The sequence below is a fragment of the Schistocerca gregaria genome, chromosome X, assembly GCF_023897955.1.
Source record: "Schistocerca gregaria isolate iqSchGreg1 chromosome X, iqSchGreg1.2, whole genome shotgun sequence".
In the NCBI taxonomy this organism is placed as follows: Eukaryota; Metazoa; Arthropoda; class Insecta; order Orthoptera; family Acrididae; genus Schistocerca; species Schistocerca gregaria.
The window spans coordinates 502,398,854-502,423,663 of NC_064931.1; the positions used below are offsets into that span (position 1 = coordinate 502,398,854).

General features: G+C 39.1%; 1 protein-coding gene across 2 annotated transcripts in view; it reads right to left on the reverse strand.

Annotated features, from left to right (window-relative positions):
- LOC126298687 (IDLSRF-like peptide) overlaps window positions 1-21,287 on the reverse strand; it is a 220,634-nt gene extending 199,347 nt beyond the window's left edge. The window contains exon 1 of one of the 2 annotated variants that reach the window (XM_049990125.1): window positions 20,850-21,287. In XM_049990125.1, the coding sequence (XP_049846082.1) occupies window positions 20,850-20,979 (130 nt within the window). In that variant the 5' untranslated portion in view covers window positions 20,980-21,287. The remainder of the gene's footprint in view (window positions 1-20,849) is intronic. The other variant, XM_049990124.1, reaches the window with a different exon arrangement.
- Between the last annotated feature and the right edge of the window lie 3,523 nt (window positions 21,288-24,810).

Consider the following 24,810-nt stretch of genomic DNA (forward strand, 5'->3'; position numbering starts at 1 on the left):
CATGGAAGCATTTTTCTTTCGGAATGTTTGCAATATCTTTCGTTAGTTTCCGTTTTTTAGTTTTCTACCTTAGACTGTCTCTCTATACTTGCAATAACGAGCGGCATGGGCAGTATTCCATTTCCGGTAGTTCAGGTTTTTCTGTTTCTTGAATATTTTGCACCTGTTGTGATTTCTTAGCACGACGTATCCACTATACGTATTTTACTGGTACGTACGAACCTGTTTACTCTGTCATTCCACTCACTTCTCAACGGCTTAGCGCACTGTCATCAGGAAAATTGTAACTTTCCATACTGTAAATGGCGTTCATTCTTTGATCTCAGATGGCCTCACTAGAATTCCGCTGGTTTCCTACATGAAATATTGATCATATGATTAAGGATTTCTTGCAAGTACGTCTCAAGCGATCATCAAAGTACGAATTTAAGTTTGCTTTTACCATTTTCATTTATGTTAGAGTCTTTTAAACAACAGCTGTATGGTCCTCAGACAATTTTTCGACTGTTTAACGCAGAACAGCACCAGTCATGGATAAAAGTTATGCAGTGGCTGAATGTTCTATTTCCATTGTCATTCCATGGCTTATTGGAGTGTCGTGATACTTGCCACAGCCTCATCCTATTGGGAGTATGCAATCAAGAAAGCAATGGAAATACTATTGGCAGACAACCTGCTCAACTGAGACAAAATTTGCCTTTTAAAAATTCATTGAACCCAATTATTTAACGCCTGTGCCGTAGAAGGAATTAGGGTTCTGATTCTTCGCTGCCTGGCATTTCAACACCTATCATAAATTTTATTAATTAATCACATTTTTATGTAAACACTGTAGTGTTGTTAATTTGATGCTTAATACTTTGTTTTATCTTAGACACATATGTGTTATCTGTGACTGGTGCTGTTGTTCTGATTGCGTTATCTGTGACGCATACGTATTTTACTCCAGAATAGGCTATATCTTTGCGTCGCGTAATTTTTAGCATTTTAGTGTATAAATAGGGACGCTTAGACACGCAGAATTCAGTCACCGACTAGCCTTGAAGGTGGCTGTAACGTTAACAACCGACATATCGGCACATGGAGTATTTCTGTCCCAGACGTAAGTCCAAAACATGATAGCATACTAAAATATTATATTTCTTAGCTATTCATGAATTAAATTAGATAATTTAGCAGAAAACCTGATAGATATCTGATAGTTTAGACCAAGAGGACAGCCTCTGTCTCTTTTTCGGTATGATATTTTTCTACAGAAGCCTTAATATATGGCTAATTGTTACATCCTGTTATTATTATTATTGTTATTACTATTGGTGTTTTACCCGTAAAGAGCGCAGTTAGACTAAAGTACATGGCCAATTCCTTTTTCTGCATTCCTTGCTGCCCAAACTTCCTTATTCGCTCATTGTGTTTCTGTTTCGGGTCCTCTGTCCTTTCTTCTTGTCGGCTTCGTGTCTTAGGCTTCATCTTGGTTATTATTATTATTATCATTATTACTGTTTTGACTAGTGTGTAATCCGCAGTCGTGGTTTGTGAATCTGATTCTCCACCCTTCCTATAAAGATCAGCCTATTTTTTATTATACATTTTTATTGTATTTAAATTTATTTTAATTCAGCCACAATTTGGAGTACGTTACCAATTTCCTTCAATGAAATCATGCATAGGACATACCCAGTGCTCTTAATTTCCCTCTTGGGAAATACAATGTGTATCATTCTTTCGTTTCGAACCATATGAATACATTTTCATCTGGAGTTCTATATGTCTACTGTTTCCATTTTTTGGGCATTAAATCACAAAACTTTCCAGGTAGTTCCTCCACTAATATAAGTTCATAAGTTTCCATAGTCTGAGTCAGTGATCCTAAAATTCTTCCGGAAACTAGCATATGTCTACGTATAAAAATAAATATGAACCACAGTCTAATGTTGAAAAGGATTTTGGTGACATATATTTCTTCTATGTCAGTTCTGTAATTTCTAAGCAACACTATCGTTGCTGAAAATGTACAATTTTATGGGTTGCTTCCGTAAATCCTGGGTAAGCTTCCTGGTCCATGAACTCTTCATCTTAATTAATGTAGCTTTAACGTCCATAATGTTTCATATAATTACGTCGGCGATAAAGGCATTCTTCGTTATCCTACAGTGGATACGCTGTTTATTGGAAGTAATTTCCTACTGTGTTCTGCAGGTGTATTCACTCTAATTACTGATAACCATACTCTGTAAATTTTGTAATTGCCACGACAGCAACACGATACCGTCACGCACTTAACACTGATTGCTGAATCTCTTATTCCTACTGTCTTCCTTTGCCAAACACATGTGAGAAGGATATATCTTGAAATCCAACTCTAGAACGCTGCATTAATGCCACCAATGTTTAGCATGCTCGTGTGTAAGATTGATGACGATCAGCGGTAACAAGAACTGAATTGCATTGAATTTCAGTGTCAGCAAGGAAGGCCCCATTCGTCACTCAAAGAAACCTATTTCGGTGCAGACACAGGGGCTCAAGTTCCTATCTGCGGCCGTGTATTTCCCCGGAGCCGAACGTCCGAATCGATCTTCAGGCGAGCCAACCGGTCTCCGGATGTGCGGCAGGGACACGCTAAAAGCCTATGGTGAGTATACGTCCGCTATAGACGTAGCAGAGGCCGTGTAACTGCCTTCGACCCTCAGTCCGGAAGGACAGAAGCCTTTAGCTGCACCAATTTCTGATATAAAGTTGGCAGAAACTTTATCATCGTCCAGATGAAAAAGAAACTGCGGGCACTACCAAGAAATAATGAAAGGTTTCACCGCGACCAACGTCGTTTTGCCGGAAACCATATAAAAGCTCATGCGGACAGTTGTAAAAGATCGTAAAATTACCAGGGCACAACTAAAATTGAACTTTCTTTAGATAAAACGTTGTTGTATCTACTGAGAAAACGACTGACTCAGATATATTTATTTTATTTTTAACACAATCATGTAGAATGATAATAACAATAACCAATTTCTGCCATACTTTGGCAGCTTACCAAGTTCTATACGGCATAGACCGGACTGGGTGAACAAAGAGTTCACAAGATGCATGTTTTGAACGCTTTGTTTGCTAAAGGCAGCCTTTGTGATATAGAGTCTGAAGATAGTCTAAAACCGTTAATGACTATTTCCATATTAAGTGTTTGTGCCTAAAGTAAGAGCAAATGTCGCATCAAAGTTTACTATCCAAAAAACTCCAAAAAAGTCCAATGATATCACGACAACAGACAAATCCGGTGACAACGTAATGACTTTCTGCAATGCCTCTTCAGAACTTGTGGGTTCACTGTTTTGTTGTTAGTTCGCTTGAATACAATGAAGTATACATTACCATATGTCTAAAACACAAAACCGACAGATATACAACAAATTTTTCGATTAATCCAAAAATAATGGTACAGTGATTCAGGTCGTAGACCTACATTAGAAAGCGATGGAAAGCAAATCGACAACAGGACCACTGGAGTTAGTGTGTTGAGGAAACGTGTAGTAAAAGTAAAAGATACTATGCGCGATTTGTGGTGACCAAATGTCTGCAGACATCGAAAAGTAATACAAAACTATTAGTGAGATACTCGTTTAAATCACGTCATCCAGTGAATCGAGGTCAAGCTTCGTAATTTATTGGTAATGTATGTCTGAAATAGACCAAGTGTCTTCCGAGTTATATTATTGCAGGGTGTTTTCAATATACGAGATTTAATATTGTTGCCTTGCCGATTTGTATAAAACACCTTTTCCGAGATGAGTTTATAAGTCTTACTAAAAATAGGCAAAGAAGTATAAGAAACTAGCAGTCGACTTCACATCCCTCGTTACTCATGTTCGTCGACTGACTGTCATGTTATTTGACAAAGTACTACGTACTGACATATTGCCTCGCTTTCGACTACTGCCCTCCTGAACATCATGTGTCCGACTTTATATTGCGTGTCTATGTTCTTTATATTTTCACGTTATTTCGATATATCCTGCTTTTGCTGAGTGGAAATGAATGAGAGGTAATATAAATTAATTTCTGTCTGAACGCCAAAAGGAAGTGTCATTACAGATCACAAATCTGCTCATGTAATCGTGAGTCAATAACAATAGAACCGTGTAGAGCGTATTTCATCTTTCATGTAGCTTGATATGCATTTTAGTCTGATTACGTATACACGGCAAGTATATAGCTCAGTTGGAACAGTAACAGAAATGAATCACTGGAATTTCAGCAACGAGCGGCTTTTATCTCTGGCTGGATTCCCGATGTGGCTTCCAATTTACCAGCGTGGTCCGACCAGAGTGTAGCAATATATCGGGCAGGTTAAAACTGCACATAGCTCTGGCATGTTTTGTAATTACGAAATAATATTTTACCCCAATTTATTTGGTCTAAGGCTCTTCATTTACAATGCTCTCTCTTATTACAATATAAGTATCTCCATAAGATCTATGTCAGGGTGTTGTGGAACCAGATTACAATCCTCTTCCTGTTACTCGCAAAAAATTCGTTGTGAATCATTTGATTTTCTTTGCGTACTAGGGATATATTTCAGTCTGACGTATTCTCACCTTATAGCTGCTTAGTCAGTTTTTTTTTAAATAGACAAGTGACGCTAAAAACAGTCAATTAATGGTCACTGATCCTAAATCAAACTCAGTTTTGCACGTATTATGTATTATCAAGTATATACCAATATCCTGGATAAAGGGTGGCATAGTTTCTACCTGTCGTTCATTAACATTAAACAGCTTCACCTCGTGAAAATTATACGAATGAGAAGTGCGATAAAACCAATGACACTTTTATTTTAGTAACAGAGTTCTTATACGAAAGTAAATATGACTAGAAACAAGACAGTCATTAGATACCGTCTGGAATATTCACTACATTCAAGATACACCATACTATGCTATATTTTCATAGCAGTGCTAAGAAAACTAACCATTGCTGCAATCTATTTGACCAGATAATTTCATTTCCTAAAGTGGACGCTAACTCAGCTTATGTTTGCCATGCCTACCACTTTTACGTGGCTGAACCGTCATCCGGAAGAGAGTTTCCGACTGAGAAATTGACATATTTCTGTTTAGAATAATGACGATGATTCTTGTTGACTATGCTGGAGACGGCGATCTACCAATTTTTGAGGTCTTTGAATTCATTTATCTCATGAAACATCATCAGATTAGATAAAGACAACAGTTACGAAGAGTAAGGTACGAATATTTAATTTAGAGTTTAGTTTCAAAACGGAAGTGTTTTTTTTTAATTTTTATCCCAAAAACTAGAGTTATGCCGTCGATTTATTTTCGTTGTGGTATCAGTTGGAGGGATAGTGCCACTCTATGATATAAACTTGAAAATCACGCAACTACAAGAACGATATAGGCTATTTATACAAAGTTTTTGTTTTAATAAAGACGGGAAATGTTTTCATACTCTCCATACCGGGAGAGTACTGGAAGGAAGGAAGGAAGAAAGATTGAGATTTATCACCCGGTCGAAATGGAGGTCATTAGAGACGGAACACAAGCTCAGATTGTGTAAAGGTTCGGGAAGGAAATCTATCGTGCCGTTTCAAAGGAAATATCCCTGAATTTGCGTGGAGAGATTTGGGGAAGTCACGGAAAACCTAAATCAGAATGTACGGGCGTTGATTTGAACCGTCATCCAGTCGAATGCGAGTTACTGTGCTAACCACTACCTCACCTCACTCAGTGAGATTGCTGGATACAGAATATTTCTCTGTATATAGAAATAATATTACGTTGCATTGTGTGCGCGATGAGTAAAAATCAATGGAGGGTTGGAAGATAAATGATACTTCCACGGGAACAAGTTCAGGATGATATTATTTTGACACCGAGCTAAATATTTACTATAGGCAGACATCTTAAAAATCAAAGGCTTGTTCTTATCCCACATAAAATGTGTTGTGTGGCACCTTTTGGTTCGATTGTCGATTTTCCGAGAGATGTCATGTTCGGAAGAAATAGGGTTCAAAAGGCCATGGCCAGATTCAGATTTCGGTACTCCGCAGTATCTATAAATTACGTCAGACTAATTCCCGGATCGTTCTTTCGAACGGAAGGTCGTCGATAACATTCCCAATCCTTGTCAAACTCAGCTTGCGCTGCGTGAGTAACTGCCACGTTGATGACTAAACGTTGATCTCCTGCCTGCCTTCCTTTACTGTTATTAGTGATAGTAATCATTTTTGAAACCTATTGATTTTAATTATCACGTGGTGAAAGAATACTACTTTTTACACAATTCTTCGTCGTTTGTGGTTGACTTCAGAGAAATTGTTCAGTGTTCTATTACATAGGAATTGTCAAACACTTGAACGTCTGACACATCGGTTTTGGAAGGGAGAGGCGGGGAGCCGTCTCCCTAACCGCCACTCAAGTCGGAGAGGGCTGCGATGTATTAACTCAATCAGCTAATGCGTTCGCCACATACTTCACCGCTGACTGTCCCCGGGCCCCTTCTGCCGGGAAGCTCTAATCGCCTTAGGCGCCATTTATTTTATTATATCAGCAGTCTCCGACGGGATTATTATAATACCCTGAGGACGTGTGTGATAGTTAAACTGTTTCATTTATTTAAAGATTTTTCGCGTTGGCCCATACTTCATTATACAAGCACTATTCAGTTACAAATACATTTATACAGAAATAAATTGCAACATCGTGGGAATATTTAGAGTGAAACTGATTATGACACCAAAAATTATTAATGGGAATATAAATAAAGGATTAACGTTTGATACAATAACTATAAAATTACCGCTATTTAATCAGAGTCGCTTCACATTCTATGAACTGATATTATGTCGCATCAATAAGCTTTTGGGTTGTATCAGGATTGTTGTTTACCTGGTTCACTGGATAAACTTGCGTTTCATATAAATTTAATGGCAGAAGACTAGCAATCAGAAGACATATACATTCTCTCGACGACGTGTATAGCAAATTGGCACGTCAAACAAGAAGAATTTTATGCTATTCCCCGAGAAGATGGCCCTTCTGAGCGTCATGTGAGTGTGCACTGTCTTATTAGAAACTTAATTAGAAATGTACCAAATACAGCATATCACATTCGTGTGTATGATGTTCCTTAATTACAGGTTTTTATCTACAGCATCAGTAAATCGTAATAAATCCAGACTGTTGACCAAAACTCCTTTGAATCCTCTTGTGTCACATGTGATGTTTTCTAGCAGTATCGAGCGCAGTAACAGAATTCTGTCCCATTGTCGTGTTCCAACACGCAGACGCTCTACCTTACGCTGACCGAATGTGAAACATTACTTCCAGAATGAATCTTTCAGTTTGGAACGACGTGTACAGTATTATGAAACTTCCGGCAGATTAAAACTGCGTGCTGGGAGGGGACTTGAACAAGAATATTTTGCCAAATCTCTTAAGGTAAAAGATCTCACTGAAAATGTTTTCCACAGGTAACTGACAGGGCACCTAAGAAAGTGGAACAAATTTTGAGAGCTCTTAGTGAGATGGAAACGGTGAGAACATTTGTCAGTGGCTTGGAAAGGATGACAGAGGAGGCTGATTAGAATTAAACGTTTCATCAACGACAGACGTTAGAGATGGAGGAGACATGGCCTAGCCAAGTATGGGGAAAGAAATTGGCGGCGACCTTCTTGAAGCAACTTTCCCGTTGAAACTTCCTGGCAGATTAAAACTGTGTGCCCGACCGAGACTCGAACTCGGGACCTTTGCCTTTCGCGGGCAAGTGCTCTACCATCTGAGCTACCGAAGCACGACTCACGCCCGGTACTCACTGCTTTACTTCTGTGAAAATCTCATTCTGGAAACATCCCCCAGGCTGTGGCTAAGCCATGTCTCCGCAATATCCTTTCTTTCAGGAGTGCTAGTTCTCCAAGGTTCGCAGGAGAGCTTCTGTAAAGTTTGGAAGGTAGGATACGGATCGTGCTTCGGTAGCTCAGATGGTAGAGCACTTGCCCGCGAAAGGAAAAGGTCCCGAGTTCGCGTCTCGGTTGGGCACACAGTTTTAATCTGCCAGGAAGTTTCATATCAGCGCACACTCCGCTGCAGAGTGAAAATCTCATTCTGGGAACTTTCCCATTATTCAGCTTAACCGATTGACGGAGAAGACTAAAAACAGGAATCTGGATGGTCGGACGGGTTTTCAGTTCGGCTCTTTCCGAATGACGATCCTGTATGATTAGCTACCTCACTCGGTCAGAGGATCCTGGCTCGATGGACGATCCAGGCCCACATTCACGTCAAAAAGCGTAGAAGGAGCCACAAATCAGTGTCCCTCTTGTGAAGAAAGTTTAGCTGTTCGTCATGTTAGATACTGTATACAATAAAGAAAAAAGGAGACCTTTCATTTTAGGAACGTAGCTTTACTCGCGCATTTCAAGAAACAGAACTATCGTACTATTCCGAACACACAAGAAATTAGCAACCCCAGTATCAAAGGAGCAAGAAGGAAATAATGAATGAAGTGTTAGGGTTCTGCGACAACAACTCACAATCGTGAAGGGTGAAACGCCTTTCACTTTTATTCAAACACTGTTCGTTTGTTCCTTTCCAGATTAAATTAATGGCATTCCCAATTCCCAATTACGAAAAATCTGGTTGAAATACACGCAGGGATACAAATTTACGTAAGGGGCATTTACGAAGTTAGATTGTACCCTCAGCTGAGCTCTCCATATAGCTGTGAGGAATACGAGCCAACAGCAATAAGAATTAGATTATCAGGCGCAGCTGATAAATTACACCGTATCTGATTAAGGGACAGCTTCCCCCTTGTAGCGTCATAAGGTAATCAATATGAATTGTTAGCACTGCAAACTGTATAATTGAATTACGCGTGTAAGCTTGTTGTGAAGAGAAAATGAAACTCTATTACATAGACAATATGACGATAATTAAAAGGGACGAGTTTCGGTCCTGCATGTATGTGCAAGGTACACGCAAACATTTTGCGCTAACAGTATCTGAAAAATCAATTAAGAGAGGGAGTGAGGCAATAAAAGTTATTTTTTAAAATGAAAGAATACTGGTAATAAAGGACAGATGTGTAATATAAACGAACTGTGACATTAACTTTCCCACTGAGCGATGCCCATTTCTCGGCAAAATATTAATGAAAGGGAGTCTAATTAATCTGAAATTTTGTATCGTAAATTAATAAATATGAAATTAACGTAGGAGCTATGCTGATGCCATTTTCATCCCATCTTAATTGTAAAAACTAGATCTTTTTCCACCAGAAACTGAAAAATGTCAGTTTACTCATACGGTGAAGTGACTTTGTGATTTACCGCCTTACGTTCAATTCAGTCACGGTTTGTGAGTTTACCGCTACTGCGTGATTTTGCTTCTTTTTTCCAATATATTTACATCAGAGCATCATCTGTATTAAACAAAAAAGAAAGGTTTATGGCTATATATGCCCATGATTAAAGGACATATAATATATACATAGATGATACCATGGACAGCGAAAGAAATATCGTCCGCTTCACATGTGGAATTCCCGCAGAAGTCCATAAGACGGGTTGAGAGACCCACAAAATGATTTAGATCTTATGCCCACATAATCAAAATCCCGCTCAATGCGGAACCTGTTTACAAAAATGTTAAAATGTTGACAAACTACATGATAGAGGCAACGAATAAAAAACTTTCGAAACACATAAATTATAATATCTCAAAAGAGTGACGTAAACTGAATATTATCTGGAACAAATATTATTGGATGTATCACAGCAGACACGTATCCGATTTAGACTGGTTTTCATTCATATATATTCTTGACTACACACGTTGCTAACAGAATTACATTTTCTCAACACTTGTATATCGACATGTTAAAATGTTGTAGTCTATGGAATAATGCAACCAGCAGTAACTCTGTAAAGGAATTTAGCTGTAGGATTTTTATATACACGTCGTCTTTGTCGATGAGGGAAAGCGAAATGTTGCAACTGTCATTGCTTCGGTTTCCTCTTCTGTTCCCACATATCATATACTGTGTAAACATGTGGTTCATGTTTCTGTTTTGCTGAAATAGTAGACAAGTTTCTGTGGTTCATCCCCTGTTTGGCTTAACACTTTGTCGTACACTGAACATAGTGTTCATTTCTGGTTGTAATTTCAGTAAAATAGGAAATGATTGATCACTGTCGGGAAACTTTACGTCTTCCTATAATTTACTGGGTATGCTGGTTTCCTGGTATCACTAAGAAAATAACACGCCTCGATCAACAGGATCTTGCCTTATAAGGCAGTCTGTTAAAACGCATATACATGTGCTGAGAACTCACCCGTATAGCCTTGTCACTTTTTATGGGGGGGCCGGGGGGGGGGGGGGGGCGAATGTGTCGCTGCATTTCATTAGGAAGTTACCAAATGTGGTACTTAAATATTCAAGCATGTATTGCACACTTTACGTGTAAATGAGACAAACACAAAGTATTGCAGTATATCCGTATCATTATCCTACTGACTCTTGCTATTTGTAATATTCTAGTATGACTAAAACGTTCAAATTCAAAACTGGAAATAATACAGAAGTTAATGATAATTTGCTAATTTGATTTAAGAAAACAGACATAGTGGAAGAAACGATCCCTGCATTCGAAGTATCACAAAATAAGCCTATGCAAACGAGAAAAAAATTCTCTGAAACATTGTTCTAATGAAGCGTGTTGTCTCCTGCAATGCCTACAACCACAGTTAGGTAGGATACAATCTACCTATTTTTCATAGTACGATACGTGCCTCTGGTGTGCAGTTTCATACACTTTCCGAAATAATGAAAAGAAGGGAAACTTGAGGTTTCTTTCACATGGAATTACTGTTATTCTGTTATTCTACAAGTAACTCTTTATAAACCATGCAGAAAGGATCTTACACGATTCAAGTTGACCTGGTAATCTGAAGGCAGAGCGTTTGCTCTAGGTCCGTGATTTCAGTTTGTTTGAAAAGCTGGATTTCATGAATATTGCTGTTTCCTTGCGACTGTTGCGCTGGATTACGAGTTTATTAAACATTAACTTTTAAAGAACTTTGTCAAGATGAGTGTCCACGCAACTTTAGACGAATCGAGAAAACATGATCTAGGAATTCTGTAACAGTTATTTTTCACAGTCAGGATCTCATTTAAACTTTTTATTTACTGCTAGCAGTTTCTGTTCTCTTCAAAATGTATCATCATTTCTGGAGACCCCTGTGTTATGCACAGTTTAACTACAGATGATGAAAAAACATGCATATATATTTTCTGCCTTTTACTTACACTGTCACGTGCGATTAGCTATCACAATTCTTTCTGTGTTGGTGGATTAACTTTCAACTCACGGCAATCAGTAGTGGAGATCACTTAGTTTTTGGGACAATGTTACTCTAGTCTCGAGGATTTCCCATTTTTGAAACATTGCAGCCATAACTCTTCGTGAACAATGATCAACAGTCAACATATATACGAGGCTCAGGCGTCGTGACGGGTGGCGCGAACAGAGTAAATTGAAAAGAAAAATAATCGGAAAACAGGGAACAGCTTGTAGAATATATATATTTTTTAAATACACCCATTTCAGCGTTATGACGTCGAAGCACCTGCATGGAATATCAAAGAATACCTCGCATTCTTCATTTTAGAATCTCCTCCCAGAATGACTAAAGATTTTAGAGAAGGAAGTGAGATACAAATAACTGTATCCTGAACGAGAATTGAAAGATAACGGTTGGGACTTAAAGGACAAAGCAAGGAAATTAAGATTTCAACATGAATATTTGGGCGGTCTATGATATGCTCTCTGATATCATGCGCTACGTCTTCATGTATTCGACACATCAAATACATTTGTGTGAAACATTGCGAAAGAATGTTTACGATGATACTTCGGCAACAATGACCCTGATAATGGTATTGAGGATATATAAAATTAATTTAGAAAACAGGATTTAATATAAGAATGAAAGTACAAAAAAAGAACTTACAGTTCTTTAAACGTCCAAAATCATATAAATGTGACACTTTACAATGATTTTTGCACAATGAAAGCACAAATAAATTTTATATGCGCAACAGACGCACAAGCGGACATTAATTTTCTGTAGAAATTTGTGTTCTCCTGAGGCATCTTATTTACTTAGAGTCCGCAATTTAGATGTCAGCAGCAAAGCACATTTGAAATAGTTACTGCGAGCTACGGAAAACATGGAAACGGCGCTGAAGAACGTAGCGGAGTTGTCTGCAGTTTCATCTTATTTAGTATATTGAAGCACGTATTATTCCACAAAATTATAAAACATTTTCGCTATCGAGCTATGAAGGTATACGTTAAATAGGTAACAGATGTCTTTATATACCCCTTTTAGCACGTATAACACTATGAAAATTGTAAAACATTTCAAGGACTTAAAACCATAAATTTAAAATTGATTATTCCACATATTAAATCCACATTGAACCGCTTACGCATTTCTTCATCGGATGTTTTTTTGTGAAAAGTAGTGAAATTAGATCCGTGAACGGCAGCAGGAGGTTATGTTAGTTACATATCCGCAAAATGATCTGGAGCAATTTTATCAAAAGCTTATTTAACTGACTATTAAGTTACTAGGTTTTACCACAGACTTTTCATCGTCGTTCTAGGTAGGAATGGGCTTCTCAAAAGCAGTCCTATGAACATAACTGACGATCACTCCTCACGCTCTATTAGAAATTCTTTGTTTAATTATTAGAAACGAGGGGAACAGTGCATATTGAATTTAAGCATTATACATACTGACGGGTCCGTCGAGCTAAGTTGCATTGACTCGGTTTGCACCATTATTAGGGACTAATTCATAATGTTCTCACTAATTCGTAAATCCCATCCCCTCCACCTCCTCCTCCCCCCCTCCCAATTCAGAGCATTTTCTCCAGAGTAGCTATGATAAAAGCTACAACTTTCAATAATACGTAGACTAAGAAGTATTTAAACTCGTTCAGTTAAAAGTAAATGATAAAGTTTGCTTCGTCTCGAATACTCACTTTAAAGACAGGAATATGGTAGTGAAGTGACTATGTTGTTGAAAAGAGTGAGGCGACGTTCCTTCGGACATACATGACCGCAGAATAGGCCCTGCGGTGACTGCAGCTGTTTTGAAATGCATGAATCCACTGTTTAAACCATTAGCTGTATAAGGGAATGACGACAACGAAAATTTTTTCCGGACCGGGACTCGAACCCGGATTTCCCGTCTTACGCAACTGCGAATACATTTCATGTATATTAGACAGGATACTACAATCTGAGGTGGTGCTTCGTAACCATTGAATGATACAGGTCAGTATGATAGATATCAAATGTAACGCTCTGTAATTGGATGCTTGTGTAATGTGAGAGAGTAGCTTACCTCTGAACGTATTTATAAGAGCCTAGAACAACGGCCGACTGCGTTATATCCCAAGCAGAGGTTTCGCCCTAATGGAAAACGTCTCATTCCACGCATCTCTCATTAGTCTGAGTGGGGCGGAGTCAAAACTTCATTTGATTCATGCTTAAACGAGCTAGACCGGAAGGATTGTATTCCATTTCACTTTCCTGTTAAAATTACCCCGGTACCGGGTCCTATATAAAGCACAGATCACTTTGCAATCCACTGTTTAAACTTCCATTGACAAATTCAGTTTTCTTTCCAGATTAACTATGTTAAATCTATTCTGCGCTTCAATTAACCCGATGCAGTGTAATATCGCCCAGTAAGCATTTTAATAATGTCTGCATAATTGAAACAATGATAGATGGACGTTGCCGTTACAAGACGTTTCCTACTATTACAATAACCGGTTGTGATTTTCATCTCAGCAAAGGACCTGTTTAAGCCTCATCATTGTTTTGGCATTACTGTAGAGCTTGTGTGATAACCATGAACTTCAAAATTTATGTACGGCTACCACAGTAAATGTTGTATGCCTATATGTAGTAGTACATTGCAGAAATTGTCGTGGTTGCTTGTCGCTTGGGTGACTGCTTCGGATAATGATTTTTGAATCGTAGAATCATTCAAGAAATTCTCGACGGTTAGGTGTTCCCGATATTTTTAAGAGTTTCCACCGCCGACAACTGATCGCTAGCGGTAACACGGGGTACTAAACCAGATAAAAATTTACCCTGTGTAGTTTATGGAACATTAAATACATAATTGGTTAAAGAGTGACCAGTGCCGAAAAATATTTCTTAATTGCTATGGGGCGCTTAAAAATGGAAGAGACCGGGCGTTAAGTATATTCATTACAAGCTAGAAATAGCAAGAACTATTGCAGAAACCGGGTGAAGTTCATAATCTGAGATGGTACCGTTTCCTGTTCCCATGATTTACATTGTCTCTCATTTTAATATCTTCAGTTTTTGTTTTTGTTACAGAAATACAAGAACATTGCTAGCAGTGGTCAGTTAAATGTAGATTATACGGCTACTGCATTAAAACGCGTCGGAAAACGCAACGAAAACGGCCTAAAATGTCTTACAATGAATGGGAAACGGAAGGACCTTCTTTTCGGTTTACAAATCTCATCTCAGAAGTGCAGACAGCTGTGTTCTGTCGAATGCACGACCACAAGGCATACAGAGCACATAAACGACTCAATTTGCACTGTAATCTTTGGCGACAGCTAGGAAGGACAGTGGATAACGCTCACAAGTCAAGTGAGGAGGGGAATTAGGATTATTATAGTGGGACATCCAGAAGCCTTGTTTATTCAGAAAATTCTGGTGAACCTTGAGCGCAAGGAACAGCAAGTAAAAAATTATTCTACTAAATATATTTACATGATGGACTGAATAAAATTTCTTCATGCGATGTTGCGAGTGTTCGAAATTATGAAACTTTCAGATGCTTTTATATATCATCAACACTTAGGGAAAGGTTGATTTTGATAAGTTATTACAGTTAATCCAACTTTCAGAATGTTCTATTATTACTTACTTGAACAAATAGAAGATATTTTAAAAGACATGGTTAAAACAGTAATACATCCATTTCTTATTATAATCTTAGAAACTACAAGTAAACATTGTTAAGATGTTGATACCTCTCTATGTGCATTTACATCAAAAAGGTATCTTGGATGATTTCTAGTTGGAGCAAACATATTTATAGTTGCTGCTGCAAATAATGGTGGGAATGTATCACAGAATGTGGCGCTGTCAGTCGAATATACAGGGTTTTGGTTTTAACTTGAATAAATAAATATTTCGAAAACGGCGGATCGGACGAAAAAAATGTTCTAGGTGGAAGGTTAATGTTAGTAAAGTGGACATGTGTCCGTGCTACAACTGGTCACTTACTAAGCACTCCTCGTGCTTAGGCACGGTCAGTTTTGTATTTCCAAATAGAAAACTCAATTTTCATTGCTTATTAGAATTCTACGCCAAAAAATATGCACGGCGTATGTAAAGCATTGTTTTCCATTAGCGGTAGATGACGCTGTAACCGACAAATATGAAGTGTGCCTGCTTTTGCAGTTACGAACCAACACATTTGATTCTATTTTTCATTTGCGATGTAAATGTATACCTTTGCGCTCTAACACCTGATATTTATGTTTTAAATTTACATTAGTATAGCAAATTTTATTCTATAGCGCATTATGGTTAACTGTTTCAATAAGCTGGTTAGAAACTACGTTTAGCGTCATCCAAGAACAACATCATGGACATAATAGTTTATTGTTCCCATCGGGATTCTTGATACCGACAAGTCTTCTTGCCTCTCACCATTCGAGTGCTTGATTTGGGTGAGTCCCCTTGTCTCCCACCATAACTGTAACTTACAATAAATGCTCGAACTGTGACCTTCAATTTCGATGCATTTATTAATTTGTGCTTGGAATGTATGTACACAACGTAAAATCGTGTCTGGTGGAATGTTTGTACAAGCATTTCTGATACGTTTTCTCATGTGCTGTCGGGTCGTAGGTACTTCTGCATACCGTTTTTCCTTCAGATACCCCACACAAGAAAAAAACCGGCCACGTAAGATGGTGTGACCTGGAAGGCCACGCTACCGGCCCACCTCTACCTATCTAGCGCCCAGTCAAATGGCGAGTCAATGCCTCTTCAGCTATTGTGGAGTAAGGTGCAGGACATAAAGGTTTACATTTACATCGTAAATGAAATGTAGAATCAAATGCGTCGGTTCTTAATTGTGAAAACAGGTATTTGTCAATTACAGCGCCATCTACAGTGAATGGGAAACAATGGTTTCACTAAAATGTATTTTTTTTTGGCGTAGAATCCGAATATGCAAAAGAAAAAAAATGGCAGTTCGCATCTGAACGTACAAAGCTGACCCCGCCCACGGAGAAGTGGTATAGCACAGACAGATGTCCTCTTTACTAATACTACATGTACACCTACACACATACTCCACAATCTGCCATACGGTGCGTGGCGGAGGGTACCTCGTACCACAACTAGCATCTTCTCTCCCTGTTCCACTCTCAAACAGAACGAGGGAAAAATGACTGCCTATATGACTCTGTACGAGCCCTAATCTCTCTTATCTCATCTTTGTGGTCTTTCCTCGAAATGTAAGTTGGCGGCAGTAAAATTGTACTGCAGTCAGCCTGAAATGCTGGTTCTCTAAATTTCCTCAGTAGCGATTGACGAAAAGAACGCCTCCTTACCTCCAGAGACTACCGCCCGAGTTGCTTAAGCATTTACGTAACACTTGCGTGATTATCAAACCTACCAGTAGCAAATCTAGCAGCCCGCCTCTGAATTGCTTCTGCGTCCTCCCTCAATCCGACCTGATAGGGATCCCAAGCACTCGATCAGTACTAGCTTTTCCCTTTGAACGTTTTTTGGTACCATACGTCGTTTTCGGGATATTTATTGTCTCAAGTTAAAACAAACATCCTGTATAGCTAACCGCAATGATTTCATGGTTTTATGCACAGTGTGAACTCTTTCCTGTAATATCTGCTATACAGAAGATGCGTTGTGGGTAACTCACTCTCACTGTTGAACCCAGTGTTTAACAGACATCGTCTTTATTGTCCCTTCGGTAAAAGAATCTATTGTGAAAACATAAAACTGATTTTTAAGCTATTGATATAACATGTCCTTCTTTTAGAAATTATTGTTTTCCTAAGAGCCATATGATTCAAACATAGAGTGTAATTATGACATCGTTCTTTTCTAATCTCTCATAATTGGCAGCTATCTGATTATTACGCACTGAAACATAGCTGTATGATTTGCAAAAAAGTCTCCAACGGAAAAATAGGATTGAATTTCACGCTTCTTAACCATTTCTTTCTTAAAATTTTTCTATTCATGCACTCTTCAGTAAAACAATTGGATGAAATCAGTACAGTTATTCTTACGAAATATGTATATCTCTACCATTAATGAATTTTTAATTTGAATCGCAAATGTTTTGCAATTCATGCTAAAACAAATTACCAATATAAATTTTTGTGCTTTAGCAAACCATGCCAGTGCAAGAGGTAAATGACGATCATTTTATTGGAGAACTACTGAGCACTATTGTGTTAATAAATCAAGTGTGGATTTTAATCTGCAGCAGAGGTTGCATCATTCTCCAAATTCTTGCGTAATGTACCAGGAGGGTTCCAGTGGTACGTGCGTAGTAGTGCCTGTGGTGGTGCGTATGCATGCAAAACAGGGTGAAACTACCTAATGCTGCGCACCACGAAGGAAGATATTATCATCATTTCTCTATCAGTGTTCGATATTCTGTACGAAAGTGAACTATATAAAAAGTGAGACTTTTCATCATCGCTGATGAAACTGCCCGTTCCGCGGTACTTGCTTAACTGTAGCAACCGTGGACGATCAACAAAGATCATTATAATAAAAAAATGCTGGTGTAGTAAATCATTGAACTAAGCTGTAAGTAGTGTTTCGGATCGAGCCCCATGGATGTTTTAGAAATTATTGTTTGCCTAATATCCGTCTGTAATGTAACTAGTAGATTTTAATGATGACCTTAGATAAAATGAAGGATTATTTTTATTCTACATATTATTTTTTCCACCAAGCATACGTCAATGAAAATTGTGAAAAGTTTTACATTTCACGGAAACTGGAACGTTGAAAAAAACGGCACACCTAGTTGTTTGAGGAAACGGCCAATTATGAGTTATTTAGTGTCTAAGTTGACGTTAGACTTGTGATTGGAACAATGTAATATCTCGATGTTTCAGAGATACCTTTGCATGTAAGAATGGTTATTCAGTGAGCTGTGAAGCCATTCGCTGATAACGATTGATGCCTGTCTTGAAGACAAGCCTGCAGAGCAGGACTGGCCCGGTCACAGAATTTCTTTCCAGCAGTCCAAACTACAGCTGCCTCCAAGACCAACAGCAGATTCTAGCTTTCAGACAGATAACCAAGAACGCGCACGTTAAGCGACTTTTTTCATCGTTATTCGCGAGTCTACGACTGCCTTCACCGCATCATAAAGTGTAGGATAAAATTTCAGTGGGCTTGACCGAAGTATTAGGCCTTACTGCAACCCGTCGTTTTAACTAACAGCTTTGAATGAATTGTTGCGCCTAAAACAAATTTTACAACGTAACACTTGGTTTTCTGCAGAACTGATTTGTTATCCGATACGTTCTGGCTACATATGTTTTGATAATTCGTCATCTTTGCCAACCCTTCGTCCACATGAGCGACATGACATTGATTTTTCGGTTATTCTTTATGTTACCAGATATTAATATTGATACGGAGCTTTCTGGAGACGTTTTGAGAAGTAATGTCCTATTATGAATAAGCTCATCCTAACTTCACTATCTTTAGTACGTTTTCCTTTGTTGTATTAGAATGAGATGGGAAAAACAGCTTCATCGAGTACAAGAACGTGATTACAATTTACAGGAGGAAATTTTGAGAGGAAAAAAAGTGACTGATATCTGAAATATCAGAGGAATGGCTTGTCAAAGATGACCAATTATCATAATACCCTAGTTTGTCGACGCGCACGCTCCGAAGTATGCACGTTGCAACAGTACGCTGTGCTCAATTTGAAGGCCAGTTATCAGCACATTACGTTCTAAATGCTTTTATTGACTCATCTTCATCGTAAAAAGTAATAGTATAGAAATTATTACCAGTAGTTCATAATTATATTGGTTCGTACTTACCAGTTTTGGCTTCTGTACTTGTTCTTTCACGTCGGACTTCATACGCAACGGTACCTGGCAAATTGTCGTCGAGTATCAAAGCCTCTCATCGATTCATGCAGATACGTAGAGTTGCCAGGTCGTCGCGTATGGAGTCATTTACATATAAAACAACTGTTGCTGTCAAAGTGGGACTATTTGATGAGGGAATTTGTAGAGAAAGGCGTAGGCCAACGAATGGCAGTAGGATATCAACTTTAACGCCAGAGCTTGCCCGGGAAGACCAGCCAGCAGAAGGCCAACTGTTGCTCCCGCCGTGGCAATCCCCGGGGTCAGGTTATTTTCCAGGATCTATCGATCCCCGCCTTGAGGCTGTGATTCCCAAGCTATCCAGCAACTCATATCTGCTTTAAGACGAAGCTCTCCCCTAGACCAGCTCCTTAATTCAATCATCCCAATGTAAAAGGCAGGAGACTGTCATTTCCAGCACCTGTTGTTCTCTTCCATTCACAGTCCAGCTGGTCGAAAATGTCTCATGTGATTTGAAAACAGTGATCTCAGTTATTGCTACTTACAACAAATTCGCTGGCACAAAATGTACTTGCCCGTGCACTGCCACAGCATTATACTATTTCTTTGGTTTTAGATAACTCATCTTGAAAAGGCTATCCCTCTCAGACACGAAAAGCTTTTCTTAACAGATATCAAAAATATTCAGTTTACAATGTGCATCATAATTTCTTTAGATAACAATCAGCACAAAATGCTTAATATATACTCTTAAATGCAACAAAGTCTTAAATTTTAGGACATAAATTACGAAGTGTTCCACATCGTTTTTGCAGACATTTCCCATGCATGCGATCACATGTGCGGTGCGTAGTGAGGTGCGTTGTCCAGAAGGTGCTGTAACGGGTACGGGTGCAGTGAGGTGCAAGAAAAGTGCAACAAAGTGTGACAATAGTGTTTCAAGACTTTTATCTGTTATGTACATATAAATTTGTTGTGATGACATATAAATGTATTCTCTGTTATTTTATTTTATAGTGAAAAGAGAGAGAAAGAAGAAGAAAAGAAAAAAAGATGATAGTTGAGCAAATCACAATACATGAAACGAAAGATTAACGCTGATTAATTGATAACAGCTACTGGAGACTTCACAATTTACTGACATGTTTTCTGTTATCTCTGTATTGTGTCGATACCCTGCGTACATTGGTAGCAGTAACAGACATTTGAATCTAATCTGCGTGTGTATCAAACTCGGTCAGTGGTAAATGCTCATCTCGGTTAAATAATGATTGTCCTATTGAGTTACCGATATATTTAATGGATTTAATACCAAAGCGGTGAAAAATACAACTATCCTGTAATACAAGATTTACGTGCTAGTGCTGTACGCAGGGTGTGCATTACCCTGAAAGGCATTAGACAGTAATGGAACACAAAATATCACACTCCAAACGTTAAATCGTGACAATTAAAAGCAAAATGACGTCGCCACGTGCTCGGTGGCCCGTCGAGAACATAAAGAAAAGACAACGGAAAGAAAAAAGGAAAGAAACAGACCAACAAAGTGTGAAACAGTGAGCAACAGTGTAAGATACATCATTGTCGAGCTCGTAGTTTCTGTGCGTTGTTGGTGCACTGTGGTGCTTGTCGCGGGAGATGCTCACCGTTCCTTTTGGCACTGAGGTGCCCGTACAGGCGACTCAAGTCAATGGCCATGACAGTCTGCGGTAGGGCGGCGCAGAAGGCGACCAGGGTGGCGGCGGTGAGCGCCAGCTGTGCACAAGCTCGGACCATGCTGCTGCGGCTGGCTGGGCTGCTCTGCGCTGCGCCTGCGGCTCCGGAGGTCGACTTGCGAGTGCCGCCGCTCCGGCCAAATTGTTTTATAATCTGCGCTGCGCCGGCCCCTACCGACGCCGGCCCCCCACCCCCGGTGCCTCGCCGCGCTTCCGCCAATGAGCGCCCGGGACGCTATCGAAGCCCGCGGCGACCAATCAGCGAGCGGCGTCGGCGCGCGTGCGACCCGTTTCTACCCTCCACCCGCCGTTCTCGCCTGCAGTTCTTGCGCCCCCGCAACCCTCGCGTAGCCTACGCACTACAGGTTTGAGTGGAAGATTCACGTACGCCGAACATTCCGTGAAAGAGGAGGGTGGGAGGGCTGGGTCGAAGTGGAGCCACCCACACTGGTGAATCCCCATTCCCCTACCTACTGATACCTGACACGCGGGTACCTCGGCTCGAGAGCGACGAGCTACAGTCACATCGGCTTTGTGTTGCACTCGCTGACGTCTGCTTCCAAACAAACTGCTCCTGACTAACCTTTATAATCTATTCTAAATTTTACACAGATTCCTTTAACCTTCTCAAAATGAGACATGTTTCCTTTTGTATAATACATAGTGACACCGACATGGAAGCCTTCTCTGGAAGAATGTTATCTGGTTGCCATAATTTACCTCTCACTTATTTAGTGTCAGGTTAACAGTATCCCACCTTATCTTGGTGCTACATAGATAGAGCAGTCATTATTCAGTACACCTTCACGGAAATAAAAATGTGAAAGCTATGATTCCTCTCTCACTTCGTAGCCACCAATCAATAAAGGAGTGATTCCACTGAATAATTCAAATGAGTTGTTCGATATTCCAACATGCAGAATAATGATTACATCATAATGTTGCTGAGTTATGCCCCTGTGGTGCCATGTTAGAAATATCCAAATACGACTTCATTTGCAGCTTGTTAGTTCATATGAGAAAAATGATCATTTACTTTTATAAGACGGTAATCCGTCAGAATTTGAGAAAAAATTTGCTTGCAACAGCCGACACATCCAATTTTTCCAAACTTTTTAGACTCTGTTGACTTCTGCTATCAAATTTTTCGAACAGTTGTTTCGCCAAGAAAAACATAATGCTTACATATTAAGAAATTTGAACCCTTAGGACAGCTATAAGGAATCAGTTCTTTGACACGTGTTACAGACATGTCATATTTTTCCGGGTGGCTCGAGACAATGCTAGACCTAAACTTGTCTCTTAGTACTGTGGCTACACCTTAAAAGCTAAAACTCTGTAAACCGTATTTAGTGTCACATTGTTACAATGCACAGAGACTTTGGTAGATTTGACATGTGAGCTGTTCGTGAAGGCAGTGTTTGATTTAAGTTCCAGATTTCATATTACATCCCGGATTTCTAAACTGATACTGACGAACTGTGGCTGTAAAATGAGATAATTTGTTCCAGGTACTGGAGCCCCTGACGTGATGTGTACTACGAAGATGTTAAACACAGATCTTGTTGTTATTCAAAATGATTTATATACATACAGGGCGAGTACGTCAGACGTAACGCCTCTTTTATGTGACAGCTAAAGGGGCAGGTAATATCTTTTTGAATGTTTAATGGTACGGTATACTTTTACAATGGCATTATAAACTTTTTGAAAAGGCGATTAAAGTGATAGAATGCTTGTTACTGTTGGCATTGAAACTTTTCGCGAAAATATACAAGAAATGCGTTGAAACGGAAAGAGAAGGCGGCTGGAATCGATTATTGTGGTGAAAACACTGCCGAGTGGGAGTCTCATGCCAGGCTCCGTCATTGTATCAAACTTTTCAGTTGTTTGCTTGTTTTCTTAAACAATGCGAAGTACACACAACTGAAATAGTTTGCCAAAGTGTTTTCTTATACGCTGGAAGATAACACTTAGTTCAACTAACAAAAATCGTAGATGACTCTGTACCTATGTCCCATAACAGAGGAAATCCGTTTTATTTAGTAGTCTAGGTCCGTAGTATTGCTCTATATAAAAACGTAGCCAAGTCTGGAAGGCCACCTTAATGGAGTTTATACCACAGTAGCTGATTGTGGTCACGTTGTCTTTTAGTTTTAGCACTTTACTTGGATACTTCAGTGAAAAATTTCAAGGCCTACAATAAAAAGCGTTATATTCATCTTTTCAAACGTTCCCTTTAATAAATTTAGTTCACTATATCGATTGATACATGAGTTAAGAGCATTAAACACTCAACAAACTTACGTGCGCTCTGCAGAAAACCTCTGTGCTATATATATGGAAATTAAGCTGTTCCTCCCGCTGTCGTTTTCTGCAAACTCGCAATGTTAAATGTGGCCTTAAAAACCCACGTGCGAGATTTTCATATTATCTCGCTCGCTGCGCTCCGACTATTACTCTTACAGAAAAAATGAATAGGACCTTTCTGTAGTGGATTCAATGGAGCTAAATTTTGTACTGGGATGCGCTTTCGCTGGAGGTCACAGTTTTCGAGTAATTAAAGAAAAACATACAAGCGCGACATAAAAACACACCTCCATCTCCAAACTCGTCCATCACCAGTCAGGATTTGTAGTACGTTGTTCGTGGCATTCCTTCCAACCACTTAAAAAAAATTCCGACTACACAAACTATTCCCGATATTTGACCTTTATAGTCTCTGTTGATTGGACTATTAATTCACCGCTATAGTCGGCTATTCCGTTAACATTATTAATTTAAACGTTCACCTGAGGGTAATGAAAGCGACTTTGTAAACGCTACGCTAAAATTAATTACGTTGTAACATTTTTCCAAACTTAACCCTTACAAGCACAATAGTTTCGTAGTCAGAAACCTGACGTATACAACGGTGTAATTTTTCATTTTATGCTATTAAAATTCACAAAACTGTTAGGTATTCTTTACACAAACCTCAATTTTACAGTTTACTAAGTCAGTGGCATAATAAGGCTAGTTAGTGAAGGCCGAAAAAGGTAGAATGTCCGAAATAATTCGTGTAGTCGTAAGTTTTTGTACAGTGGTAGGGGGGAGTGCCATGAAAAGCAGACTAGAAATCCTCACTCCTCGGGTCTGACTGTGAGAGTCGGGATACGTTTCAAAGACACATTTTTTATGTTTGTCTCGAATAACTCGAAAACTACGGCCCCTACCGAAAACATATCCCAGTACAAAATTTAACTACATTAAATGTCCTGCAAAAAGTTTCTATTCATTTTTTCTATGGGACTAATAGTTCGCATTTAGCGAAGAGGAGGATATGAAAATATCGGGAGAGGTTTTTATATGTGAGCATAAAACGACGTCGTTAGGGGCAGCTGAAACAACCTGAATATATATATATATATATATATATATATATATATATATATATATATATATATATATATATATAGGCTAAAAGTCATTCAGGGGGGATAATTGGGGAATTTTTTATTTATTATTAGTTTCCATTGATATTTCGCAGACTTAAAGACCAACCGTGATAATTACGATACGATATTGCAGATCCTGTGTTGTCCAGAAGTATGATGCAATGTTCCTTTGGACTCAATGCACGTCCGAAGGAACATTGCTTCCTACTTTCAACAACGCAGGCACTGCAATATTGTATTTGTCGAACGACACCAGGAATGACTTACATAAAAATGTCGTTCCTATTTGGGAATATACACTCCTGGAAATGAAAAAAGAACACATTGACACCGGTGTGTCAGACCCACCATACTTGCTCCGGACACTGCGAGAGGGCTGTACAAGCAATGATCACACGCACGGCACAGCGGACACACCAGGAACCCCGCTGTTGGCCGTCGAATGGCGCTAGCTG